Raw genomic sequence first — 17,401 nt, 5'->3', positions numbered from 1 at the left:
ACCACAGGCTGACAGCTCAGCATCTGCAGGTTGTCTAGCAGCAGGATTCCTCCCAGGCAGGCTAACATAAATTTCCGACAGGTATTCAGCCCATCCTTCCCTCTGACCGAGGTCACTAACATGCTATTGCAGAACAACAGGTTTGTTGTCTGTTGGACTCTAAACGGGGTCAAAATTCATTGGATCTAAACGATGTAGTCAGCAATCAGCTCCACACTGTTGCTGGGAAGCCCACTTCCAGACTAGTATGTTGCATGTTAGCATTGTTCCCCTGAATATCTTCTCTCCAACTCTCTTATAATGTCTGCTTTTCTGCCTCTATTCCCCAGAGTTATAAGAAGAAAAGCTAAACCTTTACTTCTTGTTGCTCATTGCCCAACACTTGCTGGCATTTTGATGTCCTTGGCATGTATTCTATTTAAATGGTCTAAATCATCCCTCTTACAGTTGATTTTAAAAATCTTGGAACTCCTCAGTGCAGACTAGTAGTCTAAAGTTCTTCTACTTGATCATGTAAAGAATTTTTTTCTTGAATTTGTTTCTGTACTGTATTTTTTCTTATAGCTAGAATTGTTTTATTGTAAGCATTTGTGTATTATGTACGCTAGCATGGTGGTTAACTCTGATTAAATGCTGAGCAGAGCACTGTGAAACCAGTAGTTAAGACTAATGCATTCATGCAGTTTCTGCATTTATGTTCTCTGTGAGCAGAGGTTGGTATTAACTCTGACTTAGGGCTGAAATCATACTATTCCAGAATAAATAGCACGTTCAATTTTATAAAAATAAAAACATGTCTCCAGTTACTTTTGTCACATATGGAACAACTTAGCTGAACATCTTGCAAGTGTGCTTAGGCTGCCTATGAAACCGAATACCTGGATTCTTGTAGTGATACTTGAGCATGGAAGACAGGTCATTCTGTAAATTAAATAGTTGTTTCAAACAAGCTTTGTCATTCAGAATTCCATGTAATGAAGAAGTTGGTATAGTGGTACATTTTTCCTTTAGGATGTTCACCTCTATGTATCACAGCACTTCCCAGTATTCTTTTTTGTCCTTTTTTTTGTGACCATTCAAAACTAGTATCTACTACAGTAGATAACTGAAGCTATTTACTGAATCTTTCTTCCTAGGTCAATTTTGAAAGTACCTGAAAAGGTTGCTAGACCCTTGCTAGCCTTTCAATCTCCTATGTGTGTTTCCACTTCGATTTAAGGGATGTAGGTGGGATGGAACAGGCAGCTTGTGCTAGGAATGCTGTTAATTTAAACCGGTCTGTGTGTTTCCCGTATCTTTCAAAACTATACTGAATTGCCAAGTGATTATAATATTTATAAATCTGGAATTGTACATCAGTATGTCTGCATAGAAAGGTGTAGTGCTTACCAAGTTTGGTGGTTCAGGATGCTGATGTGTGGTAGAAAGCATTGCTAATTTGTTTTGGTGCAGATTTGCATTTCTTAAAGATAGCTGGTTATTGTGGTTGAGTATAGAGTGACAAAGGTAGCAGAACTTGCACAAGTGAGGTCCTATGTAGCTATTTTAGATTTTTTTTTTTTTTTTTTTGGTTGAAGGAGCATAGATGTATATCACTTTGAATGCAGCGAGTGGGACTTGATGAATTAGGAAGGAAGAAGCAACACCAGGTGTTCTCTCTTGGCTCTGCTAACTCTAAGCTCCAGGACAGTTTTAACTCCTGTGTACTGATTCCCTCCCCGCATCTATCCAGCTTGGCCTCATAGTTCAGATGTTTGCATCTACAAATAGATCCAACGCTATGTAAATGCCATACTGCTTCATATTCTGGTTGATTTTGTATGCCCTTGCTGAATGGTATATAAACTCCAAAGTGAGGTCCACAAATTAGTTAAATAAATCATAAGCATCCTGTTTGGAATAATTAATAAGAATCCTGCTGCACAGATGTAAACATTTAATATTGAGGGGAAGTTTTGTGTGATTTGTCAGGATTGTAGTAGTTGTTACCAGCATTGCTGGTGGTGTACAGGATACTGCTCTTACTTCAAATTTGCAATTTAACAGTACAGCTTTCATTACTTGGCACAGCTGAAGACTTCCCTGCCATGTATGAATGCAGCGTTCTGATGGACGGGAGGTATGGCAGAGGTGGAAGGAGCACAGAGGTGGTGCTTTGAGTTTGTGGCTGTATAGTCTGATGTAAATGTGGTAGATTTATTTGTCTGAAGCAAGATAATATAACATGGAACTCTGAGAATGGGTGGCATTTCTTTGGTTGCTTGCATTTATATCATTCTAGATTACTCAATCTTCATTGATTTGTTCAGTAACTACAGCATGTTGTTGGATTCAGCTGATTCAGTTAATTTTAAATGTTCGTGAGTTACAAAAACATCTCTGGTGCTTATTTCGAACAAAGTAGTCTGTTTTTCTGTTTCAGAGGTACATGCCACAGGGTTCAACTATCAAAATGAGGATGAAAAGGTTACTCTCTCCTTTCCCAGTACTCTTCAGAAGGGTAAGAGCTATTTTCATGCCTTCTGCTTGCTTCAACCATGTGTTTGAGACGTTTGCACTTGAAAAAGCTGGAGTAGGACAGTTCTGTCTTCCCTGAAGTTTCTGACTGTGAATGTAGTGCTCCCTAGGGAGTCTGTCCAGTATAAGTCATTTTGTGAGCCTCTGGAATTGAAAATGTTGTTTTGCTAATGGTGATGTTTGCTTCCAACACCTGAGGTGACTCTAATTATTTACCTGCTATTGGGAGTTAGGCTCAGAAGCTCTTTATGTTAGCTACTGATGATCTGTTTCCCTCTTACCAAGAATGAGCTAATCTGAATTACTGCAGTATTTTCCTAGGCGTGAATGTACTAATTCTTTTGAAACTGCTACAGCTTTTTGCTCTGAGGAGTTTGTTGATTGAAACTCGGATCCTCAGTTTGAATAAAGCAGTTTTATTTCATGTTGACAAATACAAATATAAAGATTCTAGGGTGATAAAACTTTAGTGTTTCATTCTGTGGGATATTGGCATGCTGCCTCTCCGATCAAGATCAGGTTTCCCCTTTTGCACTGAGGCGTCGAGGGCAGAATAAATCCTGAGACGAATTGACTTACAAGCTTGAACGCAGCCAGTGCTCCATCTTGGCTTTTGTAGTAGGTTATTATTACTTAGTAGCCATCCTATATTTTTGCAAACTTTACTCAAAGGTAAGGATTGTAGGATCGGACTTCTCAAACAGCTTAAGGTAGGTCTGTCTTGCTTACTGCATTGTGTTTAGAAGATGAGAATGAATACTGCAGCAGCCTCTGATCTCCGATCAATGCTAAAATGCTATGGTGAGTCTGGCTTTGTGTGCATTGGTCTGCTGGAGCTTATTTTATGTAAGCAGAGTGAAGAGTTTGAGGGAGGCTGGCAAAAAAGTGATGGGTGGAGATGAATTAAAGGGACACCTTATTTCAGAAGGGCAGTGGGCCAGCTGAGTAGCCTGGCCTGAAGGTCCAGACCAAATAAATGTTCTGTTTGGCACATGCCAATAACAATGTCCCATCTGTTTCTGTTACAGGGACAGGGACGCTAAAGATAGACTTTGTAGGGGAGCTGAATGATAAAATGAAAGGTTTTTACCGAAGTAAATATACCACCCCTACTGGAGACACACGCTATGCTGCTGTCACTCAGTTTGAGGTATGGGCTATATTTTTGTTTTGAGGGAATGTCATTCTTAATATAGGATTTATGCTTAGAAGCAGCAAAGACACAATTTCCTAGCTTTAGCGATACCCTCTGGGTAAATTTCAAAAATCCATATTTATTTGCTTCTTGCTTTTAGTGTGGATGGGTAATACTAAAAGCAGCCTTTACATTGCGACTTCAAGGTCAGTAAATTCTGGATCTGGCAAATTCCCCAGCCAGGGATCATGCTGATGTGTGATGCATCGTATATACACAATAACTGCCATGTTTAAGAACAGCTGTTTGTTTAGATGTGGTCAAATACCTCTGTATAACTTTCCTTCATGAAGTGTATTAATTTTTTTAATAGGACACTCTGCCTTTATCTCAGTATCTTAATGACATCCAAAATGTAAGCCAGATTCTGTCTCAAGTATTATGTAAACCCTGGACATAATGACAGAATTTTATACCATATTGTAATTTCATAGTTATCTGCCTGGTTACGTAAAAACATGGAGTACTTACCTCATACAAATAGAACATTTCTTGGGTGCAGTCTGCTGATGGAATATAAATAGGTGGTCTTGTGCGTATGGTCTGTGAACGCCTGGGTGCCCTCTCTGTTTTCACATGACTGAGCTTTGCTCCTGTCATGACTCTGCTAAATTTTGCTCAGACTGTAGAATTCCATCACACCACAGAGTGCTTTTCAGCTGCATTTTTTTTTTTTAAACCAAGAGTGAAATAAGTAAGAATAAAATGCTCTAATGCAGAGGTCAAGAGTGTCAGTGAAGAGACTCTACACCTGACTAGTCATCATTCATCCAACTTCTTGCCTGTAAAATATGCTGAATTTTTGTGTGTGTTTTATTGCCACAATCTCTTGTGATTTATTTGTTTAATGCTCTTACTTTCTTCAGGCCACTGATGCTCGCAGAGCTTTCCCTTGCTGGGATGAGCCTGCTATTAAGGCAACATTTGATATTTCTTTGGTGGTTCCTAAAGACAGAGTAGCTTTGTCAAATATGGTAAGTTCTTGATGTGCAAGTAAACACTGTTTTAAATAAAGCTGTAATAGCGCCAGCTGATTATTTGATAGTTAATAGTGTGCATCGGTAACACACAGAATTAGGAATATAGGCTGTCTTGCTAGCTATTCCTAAGCATCAATAAATTGAGAGAGCTTATAAAAAGATGATATTGTGATGTCAGATACTAGCACAAAACCTAAACAGGTTGTACGAACCACAGTGGTGGTGGTTTAAAAAAAAAAAAAAAAAGTCTTAGCATATGTCAAGCCACGTGCTGCTTGATTAAGAGTGACTGGGAAAAAAAATAAGCCTTTGTGTGTTTATATAGCTGTTACAGCTACATAAGCACTTGAGATAAATAAGCATGTTTTCTGCTCTAGAGAATTTCTGACCAGAACTGGGATAAAATGTGCAAGTAGAAGTACCTCTGCCACAAATACAAGTGGGCATTTTCAGGTTGCTACTTTAAATATGGTGCACATATTTCTAGATTATGTTGCTGGAGAAGAGCAAGTCAGTTTAAAAACAGACTTTTTATTCCAGTAGCTAACTTTCATAGTTACCTGTAAAGTCTAGCATTGCCCAGTGACCACATGGTTGTGGTTTCTGTTTCAGAATTTGAAGTGAAAACCTGATGCCTTACTGGGATGTGGGTAATACTGTCTTTGAAGGACAGCAGCTGATAGCTGATGTATTCAGCTGCCTTTGCAGTAATGGAATATAACTTATAAAAGTACACCGCCATGTGTGATAGGGCATTTTTAGTTAGGAGGTGAACTACATTGTGGTCTGTATTTTAAAATCATAAAAGAAGTCCTTTCGTTTTAAATGCATGACTCATAATGATGGAATAGTTAGCCAAATGTATTGTGTAATACAGTTTCACTTCCATGAAACTAACTGATTCCCTTTCATGTTGAAAGAATGTCATTGACCGGAAGCCCTACCCAGATGATGAAAATCTGGTGGAAGTGAAGTTTGCTCGCACCCCTATAATGTCAACGTATCTTGTAGCGTTTGTGGTGGGAGAATATGACTTCGTAGAGGCCAGGTCCCTCGATGGCGTCTTAGTGCGTGTTTACACTCCTGTTGGCAAAGCAGAACAAGGAAAGTTTGCGTTAGAGGTAAATGCACTCAGGGTGACTTCATTATTGCTGTAGCGATCTCCAACAGGCTGGACATAGCTGACTCCTCTGTTCAATCACCTAAATCCATGCAAAGCTCGTGAGGCTGTTTTTTGCTTTAATGGCTTGGAGAGACTGGGCTTGATATTAAACAGAATTTCAGTTGTGGACACACTAATGTCTGTAATGACAAAAACATACGGGTTAATTCAGTTCTGATTTGGTGATACAGACTTTGGTCCAAAGATGATGAGAAGTACTGAAGGGTAGGCTACAGCCTGGGAGAAAAAGGGGATGGGAGTCTTCCAAACCATTGTGCTCTGGAAGCTGGGGATGGGGCTTCTGGAAGAAATCTTGTGTATGCTGCTTTCTTAGGCTAGTGTCAGTCATAAATTTTCAAGTTTTACCAGTTGTTCCACGTGAACATAACATTTCTCTTCTTATTTCTTACAGGTTGCTGCTAAAACTCTGCCTTTTTATAAGGACTACTTCAATGTTCCTTACCCTCTTCCTAAAATTGATCTCATAGCTATTGCAGACTTTGCTGCTGGTAAAGTAACTCACTTTATTGATGAACTGTATTTTATTTGAATTTTAAACATTTAGGAAGAGGTGTGTATCAATATCAATAAACCTTTGTATTTATTTTATAAAGGTGCCATGGAGAACTGGGGCCTTGTTACTTATAGGTATGCTGTTAAAATACTGTCTTTCCCCCTCTTTGTTCACTAATTCTTGGAAGTAATTGGCTTAGTTTTAGGGAGCTGTAATTATTGGGTATCATCCCAAATAAGACTGAGTAAATACCTTCAACTCTTGCTTCGTTTTGGATAATTTTGACTTCTGCAGCAGCGTGCATTATTGTACAAATCTTAGGAAGGCAAGAACGAGCTATTACAACTACTGTCCAAGGGCGTGAGATTTTTAAGTGTCTGGCAGCACTGCCTGTTCTACAAGAGAACTTTCTTGGCCCCTTTTTTCCCCCGTAAAAGTTACATGCTTACTGACACAGCTGGAAGAGTTTCTGATTTTATGTTGTAGGCAAGTTGGTAAATTTAGCAACCACAGTATAACCATGTGGATGTCAGTAAATCAAAAATATTAACTTGCCTTCCTTTTCAGTTTTTTTTTTCTTCATCTGATCAAGCTTTTGTACTTTCGCTTGATATTATTACGTTATCTGTGCTCATTGTTAGAATGATTTTCCTTCATTTTGTACAACATTGGTCTTGTAAGCTTCGGACTTTAAACCCTGAAACAGTTTGAATTTCTTCTGCTAAACTTTTAATTTGGCCTTAAAAAATTGAAACGGAAATTTGAGCCCAGGTTTAAAATCTACTTGTCTGCTTATCGCAATTCTGAAATCTGATATTTTACTCCCTGTGGAAAAAAAATATTTGTCCTGGATGAGTAGAATTTTTGGAAGCCTTTCTTAATTGTGCTGTTAATTCCCCCCACCCACCCTTATGCTCAGTTTGGCACGCTTGCTTTATCCCTTTGGGGACAGAAGGTTGGCATAATCTGCAGGCACCATCTATGTTTGAGATGCACGTTTTTCCCCTTTGAGTTGCAGCAGTCCAGAAGTCCTTTCTGACTGACCCACTAAGTCCTGATCGTGACAGGGGTGTTTGTAGCAGAAGGTTGCGTGCCTGACCTAGGGAGCACTTGTTGTGTGTATGTGTGTGTGCACGTGTGCCCTGTGTGGAGAATCTTGTGCATCTGCAGTGGCGAGTGTAACACAGCTGGTTGTGCACTTGGAAGAGTTGGAATTCTTTTGGGGAGGAGGGAGGCAGAGAAGAGTTGCTGTGCATACATCATGCAGTGCAAAGGGAGTTACAGTTAAGGTTCCTAGATTATGTAGGTGAGCTATTTTATAAATAAAGGATAAACTTTCTTGTTCCTGCCTGGGTTTTTGCACTTGTCTTCTTGCATGCCATAAGGAATTATTGCTCCAAAGCATTCCAACAGCTGTGGAACTTATCAAAATAATTTAATGTCTAAACTGAAATAGCTTTTGATTTTTTTCAGTTGTACTGATCACCTTTTAGCTTGCTTAGGTAATTTAACCTGCTTTTGATTGTGTTTTTTCCGTAGGCATGTACCACTCTATTCAGTTATCTTTCTCTCTTAAATACAGGGAGACTGCATTGCTCATTGACCCCAAAAATTCCTGTTCTTCTTCTCGCCAGTGGGTTGCTCTGGTTGTAGGACATGAACTTGCTCATCAGTGGTTTGGAAACCTTGTGACCATGGTATCTAACAGTTACAAGTTATTCTAGTTTTCTTTGACATGTGCTTCATATCATGTGTGTGTTCAAGTGCCCCTTAATAGCAGGCATGCTATCTTTAAAATAAAAAATTTAAATAATTAAGTAGTGCTTTATTCCCACTTTCTTCTTTACTAGTGTGTTCTTTAGAAGTATTCCTAGACCTTTTCTGTGTGAAGTAATGTTCAGTTGTTTGAATATAGTCCTAGTTAGAGTTGAGCAGGTATTCCATGGAAATGATTTTGGCTAGTCAGATTACTTAGAAGAAATAATCCACTGTTTTCCTTTCAGGTAGGCATGATTCACTCATCAGGCTTTTATACCAAGCAGGCCTATCACTGCCAGCTCAGCATTGCAAATTGTTCTAGTCCAGTAGCTGAAAAGTTGCTCAGTAGTAACTCATATGAATTACTTCGGATATATGGGGAGCCAGCTGTCTGAATCGTTTGATATTTAAGTCATTTTGGTGGGAATAAAAGCATATGTGAGGCAGCAAGACTGAAATCTGTAAATAAATTCCATTTAGTGCTAAAAACTGAAACCTGCATCTGTCAGAGCTTCTGCTGTTAACAAATGGTTTCAGCTTACTCTGTTAATTAGATCTGACATTCCTTTTCCCAAAACTCTGCAAACAGATGCTTGAATCCAAATATTTCACAGGTTAAGAAGTTACTTGTATTCTAAGAAACCAGTGTGTTTGGTGAAAAAAGCGTGGCTTCTGGAGCCCCAAATCAACATTGTTCTGGCCTTTTGGCTGCTTAAATTAAGTGTGAGTGGATGGAGGAAAAAATCCAGCGTAAATATTAATTGTAACACTAAGCAAAGTTTATCAAACTTTTCTACAGTGCCGTGCCTCTTAAGATCTAATCAGCTGTGTCTATTCCTGTTTGTGGTAGCACAAGTAGCTTCCATGTGAGAGCAACACAATATTTAAATGCAAAAGTAATATTAAAGTTGTATATTTTTAGCTTTTAGTACAGTTGAGCAGCTGGAGGCAAGGAGAGCTAGCATCATGTGGCTAGACAACACTGTAGGATGCCAGCTAGTGCCTTAGAGACCGTTAGTGACCCACAAACCATTCGTGGTCCTTCTGACCATTGAGAACTGTGGCAGTAAGCTTGAGAAAGTATCATTTACAAGAATCTCTAAAATTCACATTGAATTAGCTTTTTATTTTGCTTTTGAAGTTCTAGGTCTTCCAAAAATTTTCTTCGGTTATTATTTTATATTCTGTGATGCAAATGTGAAATATGAAAAGACATTCCAGTGTTACTTCTCAGTTTCCAGAAAGTCATCCTTTTCTCCTCTATAATCTGAGGTGCATGCAGCACAGCAGAAAGCCTCAGTAGCATCACTGGTTTAGTTTGCCAGTACTAGATCTTATTGGCTGGCACAATATGCTAGTTCTTCTGTAGCAAAGATAAATGAAATAAGAACACTTCCAAGGGAATAGATTCATGAGCAATTAGGTTGCCGGAGGAATAAGGGAGAAAAACAGGGAGGTAAAAAGATTTAGAAGTCCAGCCTAATTGCCCAAGAATCTATTTTGCAGTTGTATTAATCCTTTGGCACCAATCTGTATGTATTGGAACCTTGTCTTGGAAACAGTTGCAATCAGAAATGTAAAAGAAAATTGGATAGTCTCCACTCTAAAAATAAAGCGGGGCTTATCTGTGTAGAGTTTCAGTAACAGCGTTCCTTATTGAAATTCCACCCTCCCTGGGGTAAATGTTTCATTCATAGTAGAAGCAGTAGTTCTTTGTAGAACAGCTTACTGGACCGCTTCTACATCCTGTTCAGTTTCTTCTGCTTAAGGGCCCATATCATCATAGCCATGCTCTTCTGTGTTAACCACCCCATTTACATTTAAAGAATGGTTGGTAAGTGCAGTTATGGAAAAGGGTATTTTCTTCTTCAGTATCCGTAGCTTGTTTCCTTACCTCTCCTACTTCAGTTAAATATTAGAAGTGAAAGGAAGAATTTTAAAATGTCAATGTAACGTTCTTATCTTAAAAAAACAAAGCCCACCTTTGGCTGGTGAGAAACAATTTTTAACTGTTTACTAGAGTTCAGGTTTCCATAGTCTAGAACACTTCTTCAGATTCCACGTTTTCTCCTTTATGTAAGCATACTCTTTAGCAGAAAAAGAAACCCAAAAGCAAACAAAATCAGTCTTCTGCAGCTGCTGCTATTCAGTTTGGAAAAGACAGTGTTGTTGTGTTGCCCACAATTCTGCTGCTTTACTGAACTGTGGTCTTGCATGTCACTGACTCTTTTCCCTAATCCAGGTAACACTCATAGCTGTTCCCTCAGTGGCTCTGCTCTGACCTCTAGTCTGGTCTCTGGGAATTTCATTTGTACTTGATGCAGTTCTCCTCCATGCAGAGTTTCTAAAACTTAAGACAAGGGGAACACAGTTAAGTGTTGATTCTTCTTGGGCTGATGACTTTATAGAGAGGTATACTTACAAGTATTACCTGTTTCTCTGGTTTGCACTAAACTAGGCCATTAGCAGCTTATCATTCCTGCAAACTTATTGTTGATTAAACGAAGCTGTTGGAATTTTGTTCTTTATTCCACCTTCTTATCTTTCCAGGAATGGTGGACCCATCTTTGGCTGAATGAAGGATTTGCCTCCTGGATTGAGTACCTATGTGTAGATCACTGTTTCCCAGAGTACGATATTTGGACGCAGTTTGTTTCTGCTGATTACACACGAGCTCAAGAGCTTGATGCCTTAGACAACAGTCATCCTATTGAAGTAAGTTCTGTCTTTGCTCTTGATTGTCTCCCTTTTTTTCTTGTCAGCTGTGTGTAGGCTTTTTTCCTATTAAGAAAAGAGAGGACTTTGCAGTCATTCCTGATGCAAAGGAAAATCTAAGGTTGCAGTTACACTTTGTGGATTTTCCTCTACTTGAATTAGTATCTCAGAAGTGAGGTTTGAGGGTCTGATGATGGCTCCTTCTGGAGTTTTTTCTGCTCTACTGACTTGAAAGGCAAAGTTGTGATCAAAACTCATCATTATCTGTGTTTTGTTTTGGTTTCTGGTCAAAGGGGGTAGTTTTCTGGCCCTTGAGCACAGTGAAGTAGCACTGACTTACTCCAGCGCTCAGCAACATAAACCAAAGTGCTATATAGCCCAGAGCCCAAGCTACCAAACTTTGCTGGGCTTGTACGGGTTTCCATCTGAGGCCACCTTAGGTGTCTCTGCATCACACTCACAGTTCTGGGAGTATGATACAGACAGTCTTGAAATAAGTAGGATCTAGCTGGTCTTGCTGCTTTGGAAACAAGGCAGTAGTTCAATGATGAAGAGAAGGCAGCAGCAGCAGCAGCAAGCTCAGTTACAGAAAAACTGGGAGATGTGCTAAAAGAAAACTCCCTTTTAATTTCTAGAGATCACCATGGCCAAATTTTCTGATGGCTTAAGAAATGTTTGATGTAATAGGTGTTGGGAAATTATCTTGCTTTGTACAACAGGTCATTTTAGAGTGACTTACTTGTTGAGTGCATTTCCTGAGTATGTATTGTTCACTGTCCCAGAATTAAACAAGTTCCACTGTTTTTTTTGCTTTTGGGTAAGTGTTAACCAAAGGATTGATGCAAGATCCCCAAGTCTATTTGATTAAATACCAAAACCTAACTTTGACCTATAAACCAATTCTAACCCAGCCATATGTCAATAAGTTTAATTGACTGGGTGCAGAGATTCCACTAAGACAGTTTAGTGATGGATATGCATGCACTTTCTTCAGTGAGAGAAGTCAGCTCCTTAAACACTAGAACAAGCAAAATCAAAATCTTACGGCAGTTAAAATTGTTCTCACTGTTAATTATCCTGTTTACCACAGGTTAGTGTTGGCCATCCATCTGAAGTAGATGAAATATTCGATGCTATTTCTTACAGCAAGGGAGCATCTGTAATCCGAATGCTACATGACTACGTTGGTGATGAGGTAAAAAGATAGTTGTTAAAAAATCCAGATGTAGATTGTCAAATCTTTTTACAGTTAAAAATACCGTTTGTAAAAAAAAAAAAAAAAAAAAAAAATTCAAATCTGTGTATTCTATATTTTGAAAACTTTTTCCAATTTGTATTTGGGCTCTGAACTTACCTAGGAGAAGTAAGATAGTGGGAAAATATGGAAGGAGTTACAGATGTACATACTGATCCTAAGATTCCTCAGCCGATTCTTGAATATAAATGCAGCGTGGAGGGAGGATAGGAAAGACCTCTCTTCTGGTGCCATTACATATGTATGTTGTATGTATGTTCCCAGGACTTTCGGAAAGGAATGAATTTATATTTAACGAAATTCCAGCAGAAGAATGCCGCTACAGGTAACTGGTGGTTATTATATGCTTTTAAGAAAAGTAATTTCTGGAGGCAAGCTTGTTAGTGCTAAAGTGATGGACTCTTAAACAGCTGTTTTTCCACTTGAGATAACTGAAATGCAAAGAAATAATTGGCTTGTTTTCAGTTTCATGCAATGTGTCCCCTGCACAGCCAAAATTCAGCATCCTCTAGGGGTTCTCTATCTCAGGAGTGTGTGGCTGAGGTAATCTGAAATGGCTGCATTTACCGTTGATAACCACATCTGTGTAGTAATCTAATTTAGAAATAGAGTATGTTGATTTGCCAAGTAAGCCTTTTGCAAGCTTCCTTTTGCAGTATTGATTGCCTGTGTGATTAAACAGTTCAAAGTCTTGTCTGACATCTCACAGTGCTTTCTTAAACCTTTTCTGTGTATCAGGCATAAATGTGGAAGTGCAACATTATGCTCTATCAGCCAAAAACAGTCTGTGTTGTTCGGTCAGCTGTTTTGGCATAATATATGAAAAACTTAAGAAGATTCTTCTGTTTACCATTTTGAATATTTAATGCTGATTTTTATTATACTTTATCACAATGTGTATTGATTGCATTTTTTTAGTAGCGAAGAAGCTTCCTTCTCCCCTCTCTCTCTCCCATGAGTGGTTTAAACTATTTCCTTTTTCTTGCCTATCATCTGTTACAATTCAATAAAAATACATCCCTAAACATGAAGGGCAAACTGGAGTAACAATACAGCCTCCCACCCTCCAGTGCCCATATAGGGTCCTTAATAGCATCTGACATGTCAAGATTCTGGGAGTCCTTAGTCAGACTTTTCTTCTGCAGAGGATCTCTGGGAAAGCCTGGAAAAAGCTAGTGGGAAGCCTATTGCTGCTGTGATGAATACATGGACCAAACAAATGGGATTTCCGCTCATTTATGTGGAAGCTGAACAGGTAAATATATAACTGTGTGTTTTTCAGCACTTTGGATCAGAAATTCTGCCTTTAGCTGTGTTTTAGGATCATACTTAGTAGTATCCAATTATTTTAAAAATTCTCTTTGGTCTGGAGGCAATACAATGGGTTGTTTTGTGTAGTGACAGTTCTGTTTCTGAAGGGAGGGGAAGTGCAGCTCACTTGAGGAACCTAGTGCAAAGCGATATGGAGTTATTCCACAAGCGCTCTAGATCATGTGCTTGGAGTTTGCTGACATAGCCCGTTTGCTCTTTGTGTGTGAAATGTGTGTTGGGGGGAGGGAATATCTGACTTAGCTCCCCTTGCCACACCTTTTGCTTCTCACTCCAGTTCAATTATGCTTATTCTACAAGATTGCAGGGTGAGTGAGGATTACTGGCTAGAAGCTGAGGTCAGACAACAAATTCAGATGAGAAATAGGGCATGTCTGTTTTAACAGTAACAGTGATTAATGCATGGGAATGATTCTTGAGGTGGCTCCTTTTTCTGGAGAATACAAGTTACTCCATTTAACAGAGGGCACATGAATGTATTGTGATATACAGAAGCTGAGATTAGATGTCTGATAATTTCTCTCTTTCTACCTCCCCCCTCCCCGCCAGCAAGAAGATGACAAAGTATTGAAATTAGTCCAGAAGAAATTCTGTGCCAGTGGACCATATACTGGTAAGATGAGTGCTAAGAGCAGGAATGGAGTGTTTGTTGATTTTCATGCAATGGCAGCAATTTTGAGAGATGAAACAGCTGCACTGCAGAGCAGGCAGGTGCTCTGCTTCGATTCAGGTTTTTAAGTATTTGTTAAAACTGTAGAAAATCTAAGGTTGAACGCTCTCACACATGTGGTTTCTGTGTCCTCCTTGCATGGAGAACGGCATTCATCTGCAGTCTTTGGCTCAGTTTTCATACTGCGATGCTTCTCTTCTGATGTCCAGTTTAAGGCCAGTGCTGCCATCTGAGGAGCTCTGTAAACTGCTGGTTTTATAGTAGTGCTGAAAAAAGATGCCTCATATGGAAGCCAGCTCTGTCTTAAGACACAGATTTCACCCATCTTCCATGCTTATAGAAATTATTTTAAATGTTTGGCTTGAAAGGTGATTTAGAGATTCTTGGTTTTTTTAACTCTAGAACTGCCATTTTCCTTCAGATTTGTGCCTTTTTAAATTTAAGTAGCCTTGCTTAAACTGCTGCTGAAACTTGATTGAACATCAGGCAGATCTTCTGAGTGTTGCATGCATACTTCTTTTTCCTTAGGCCTTCCTTTTTACTGTTTCTTCTTTTAGGGGAGGATTTCCCCATGTGGATGGTCCCCATAAGTATTTGTACAAGTGATGACCCCACCTGTGCCAAAATGCAAATACTGATGGACAAACCAGAGCTCACCTTGGTTTTGAAAGACATCAAACCAGACCAGTGGGTGAAGGTGAGTTGTCACAAAGGAGAACATAATACTGGGAATAAGTTTGATTGTCACTGTAATGTTCCCTTGCATTTAATTTTCCTCTTCCCCCCCCTCCCCCTTGCAATATTGTATTTCTTATGGAGGGGCCTCTCTGTGCTGCTATTGAATATTGGCTCCTGTCTATAATGCTTGCTTAGTGCAGTCCTTTGCCTTCCAAGAGTGGTCTAGACAATGTAAACTTGAACCTTTTAGGAGTCCTAGCCCAGAAAAAACAGTGTGCAATTAGAGGCAGCTTTTGAGTTGAAATGTGGTGGCTTTTTTGGTATCCCATGGCAACCACAGTTTAGTTGAAGTCCATCCTGAGCAAAAATAGTCCTGTTTATCTTTCATTAGTGTGAAGGTTTTCTACTGGCTATTGCCAGACAAGTACAAATCTGTAAGTGAAAAAAAATCACTGTTGAGGTCTACTGCAGACACCAGTCAAACTGAATTTAAAAATCGAAAGACAGCAACTGGCTGGGACTATTGCTGTATGAGCTACTGAGGTTGAAGAGTAATTGTTTCTAAGCTGGAGCTGTATTCTGAGATGTGACTGAAATAACATTAAGGGTTAGTCTCTCTGAATATTAATCGAATCTTCCCATTTAACTAACATGGGCATTCCAGCTGTCAGGCCTGCATATTCTCTTGAATCACCATATGTATCTGGGTGCTCCCTGGTAATGAAGAGGGGCATGAAATGAACAATTCTGAAAATGCCCTGTCTAAATGAGGGTAAAATTTGATATTTCTGCCTGAGAAGGCAACAATCCAGCTCAGTCCAAGGTGAATTTGTAGGACTGCTGGCCGTGAAGTTGTCAGTCTGTGAGGTTTTTAGTTAGTGCCATAGTCCTGAGGACTGGCAGTTAGACTGACCAAAATCATAGCAGCAGCAAAGGGGGTGACTTTCTGATGAGCTCAGCAATGTTTTTGGTTTACGTCAGGTACTATTGCTCAATCAGCCACAATATTTGACCATGTACACTAAAATGCTAGTAGGTAGTAGAGTGTAGCTAGTGTAGTTCATCAAGCTTACTGACCATGACTTGCTTTTATGCTGGGCAGAGGTGCTTGCTCCCCTTTCTTAAGAAAATGGCTCTATCAAAATTGAATGGAGCAGGTTGTGGGAGGCAAGTTACAGAAGTTAAGATTCTAGCACCTGCAGTCTCCTGCATTTTATCTTCTTGGTGCATGACTACCCTTATTTCAGTTAGGATTTACCCTAGAAGAGAAGTTTCTCTTTTCTCCTTGCTCCTAGTTTTAACTCTAGCCTCTGTTTCCTTATGCCAGCTCGCTTCCGTCTTCTATACCTCTTAGTGAGCATTTCTTCTTTGAGATCTTTAGTCTTTCTCCCTTATGATTTGTTTTTTCTTTTTATTTAAATGATAGTGACTGAGCTGCAATGCTTTGAGAAATTTCTAGTGGTCCAAAAAATAAAAAGCATTTCCTTATTTGTTCCTTAGTTTTAATTTTTTACTCTTTTGGTACTTTTCAGTTAAACCTTGGAACAGTAGGGTTTTACCGTACTCAGTATAGCCCCGACATGCTGGAGAGTTTAATACCAGCCATCAGAGACCTCTCCCTACCCCCTGTGGACAGGCTTGGCCTGCAGAATGATCTTTTCTCTCTGGTAAGCAACCCTTTGCTATTCTGTCTAATGATGAGAGCTACAGTAACTGCAGAAATCAGTGTCTGAAGAGTCAGTCTCAGTTTCTGGAGGCAAAGTGCCTTTGGGATTACTGCATACATCTAGCTATTAATTAGCTTGATAAGTTCTAACTTGTATTACAAGACTTAAAACCTATGGAAGCAGTCTGCCTATAACTCCTGTCACGCTGTTCTCTGTAGGGGTGTTTTATACTATAGTATTTTTTACAAAATTGTTTTGAGAAATTGCTTTCTTTTTACTTGTCAAAATAAGGGTATTTTAATGACCCCCTCAGTGACTTTATCAAATGCTATCAGCACCATGTGCTCTATTCAGTTGGGCTTGTTATAACTGTCCTCCACTGGAGGAGGTGGCTGTTTGGGATTCTTACTGTTTAAAAGCAAGGGATTACCCCCAAAGCAGTTGTTGCTAGCTCTGAACAATTAGTTACTGTACTCTGTATTTCAGATTGTACTTTCTTATTCTTGCCAGTCAGCAAGTATATGGAAACTTCTAAAAATGTGGGTTTGATATCCTGCTTCACTAGCTTCAAAGCTTGTAACTCTTGTCATGGCTTCGTTGAAGGGGTTTGAAACTGTAGCCTAAGTCATTTCCCAAATATTGCAAGACTAATGGGACAAAAAAAATTGAGCAAATAATGCATGTATGAACATTGTGTTAGACTCCTGTTTTGGTTTCAGCTTTAATCATGTTTTTATCACAGGTGAATATAGCTTAGATAATAAAAATTGATCTTCACCTCTTTTCCGGTACCATAAATTACTGGTCTGGTTCCAAATTAACAAAAATCTGAGCAATCTGGTTGGAGATACCTACTGTAGCTATTATCAACTGCACTAAGCACAGAAGTGTTTTCATGATGCTGTGAAGCAGTTAATATAAAATTTTCCTGGCAGACGTGGAAAGGCAGTACTACTTATAC

General features: G+C 39.2%; 1 protein-coding gene across 2 annotated transcripts in view; it reads left to right on the top strand.

Annotated features, from left to right (window-relative positions):
• The window catches only part of NPEPPS (aminopeptidase puromycin sensitive), a 39,324-nt gene that overhangs the window by 15,199 nt on the left and 6,724 nt on the right, over positions 1–17,401 (top strand). For both annotated transcript variants that reach the window (XM_052785329.1, XM_052785330.1), the window contains exons 3-16: positions 2,423–2,500; positions 3,546–3,667; positions 4,579–4,686; positions 5,613–5,813; positions 6,267–6,363; positions 6,469–6,502; positions 7,951–8,065; positions 10,677–10,841; positions 11,932–12,036; positions 12,361–12,421; positions 13,242–13,351; positions 13,975–14,038; positions 14,653–14,792; positions 16,306–16,440. In XM_052785329.1, coding sequence (XP_052641289.1) covers positions 2,423–2,500; positions 3,546–3,667; positions 4,579–4,686; positions 5,613–5,813; positions 6,267–6,363; positions 6,469–6,502; positions 7,951–8,065; positions 10,677–10,841; positions 11,932–12,036; positions 12,361–12,421; positions 13,242–13,351; positions 13,975–14,038; positions 14,653–14,792; positions 16,306–16,440 — 1,535 coding nt within the window. The remainder of the gene's footprint in view (positions 1–2,422; positions 2,501–3,545; positions 3,668–4,578; positions 4,687–5,612; positions 5,814–6,266; positions 6,364–6,468; positions 6,503–7,950; positions 8,066–10,676; positions 10,842–11,931; positions 12,037–12,360; positions 12,422–13,241; positions 13,352–13,974; positions 14,039–14,652; positions 14,793–16,305; positions 16,441–17,401) is intronic.

The sequence above is a fragment of the Harpia harpyja genome, chromosome 4 (assembly GCF_026419915.1).
Source record: "Harpia harpyja isolate bHarHar1 chromosome 4, bHarHar1 primary haplotype, whole genome shotgun sequence".
Taxonomy (NCBI): domain Eukaryota; kingdom Metazoa; phylum Chordata; class Aves; order Accipitriformes; family Accipitridae; genus Harpia; species Harpia harpyja.
Note: the sequence above shows the minus strand (reverse complement) of the source record. Positions and strands in the feature narration are given on the sequence as shown.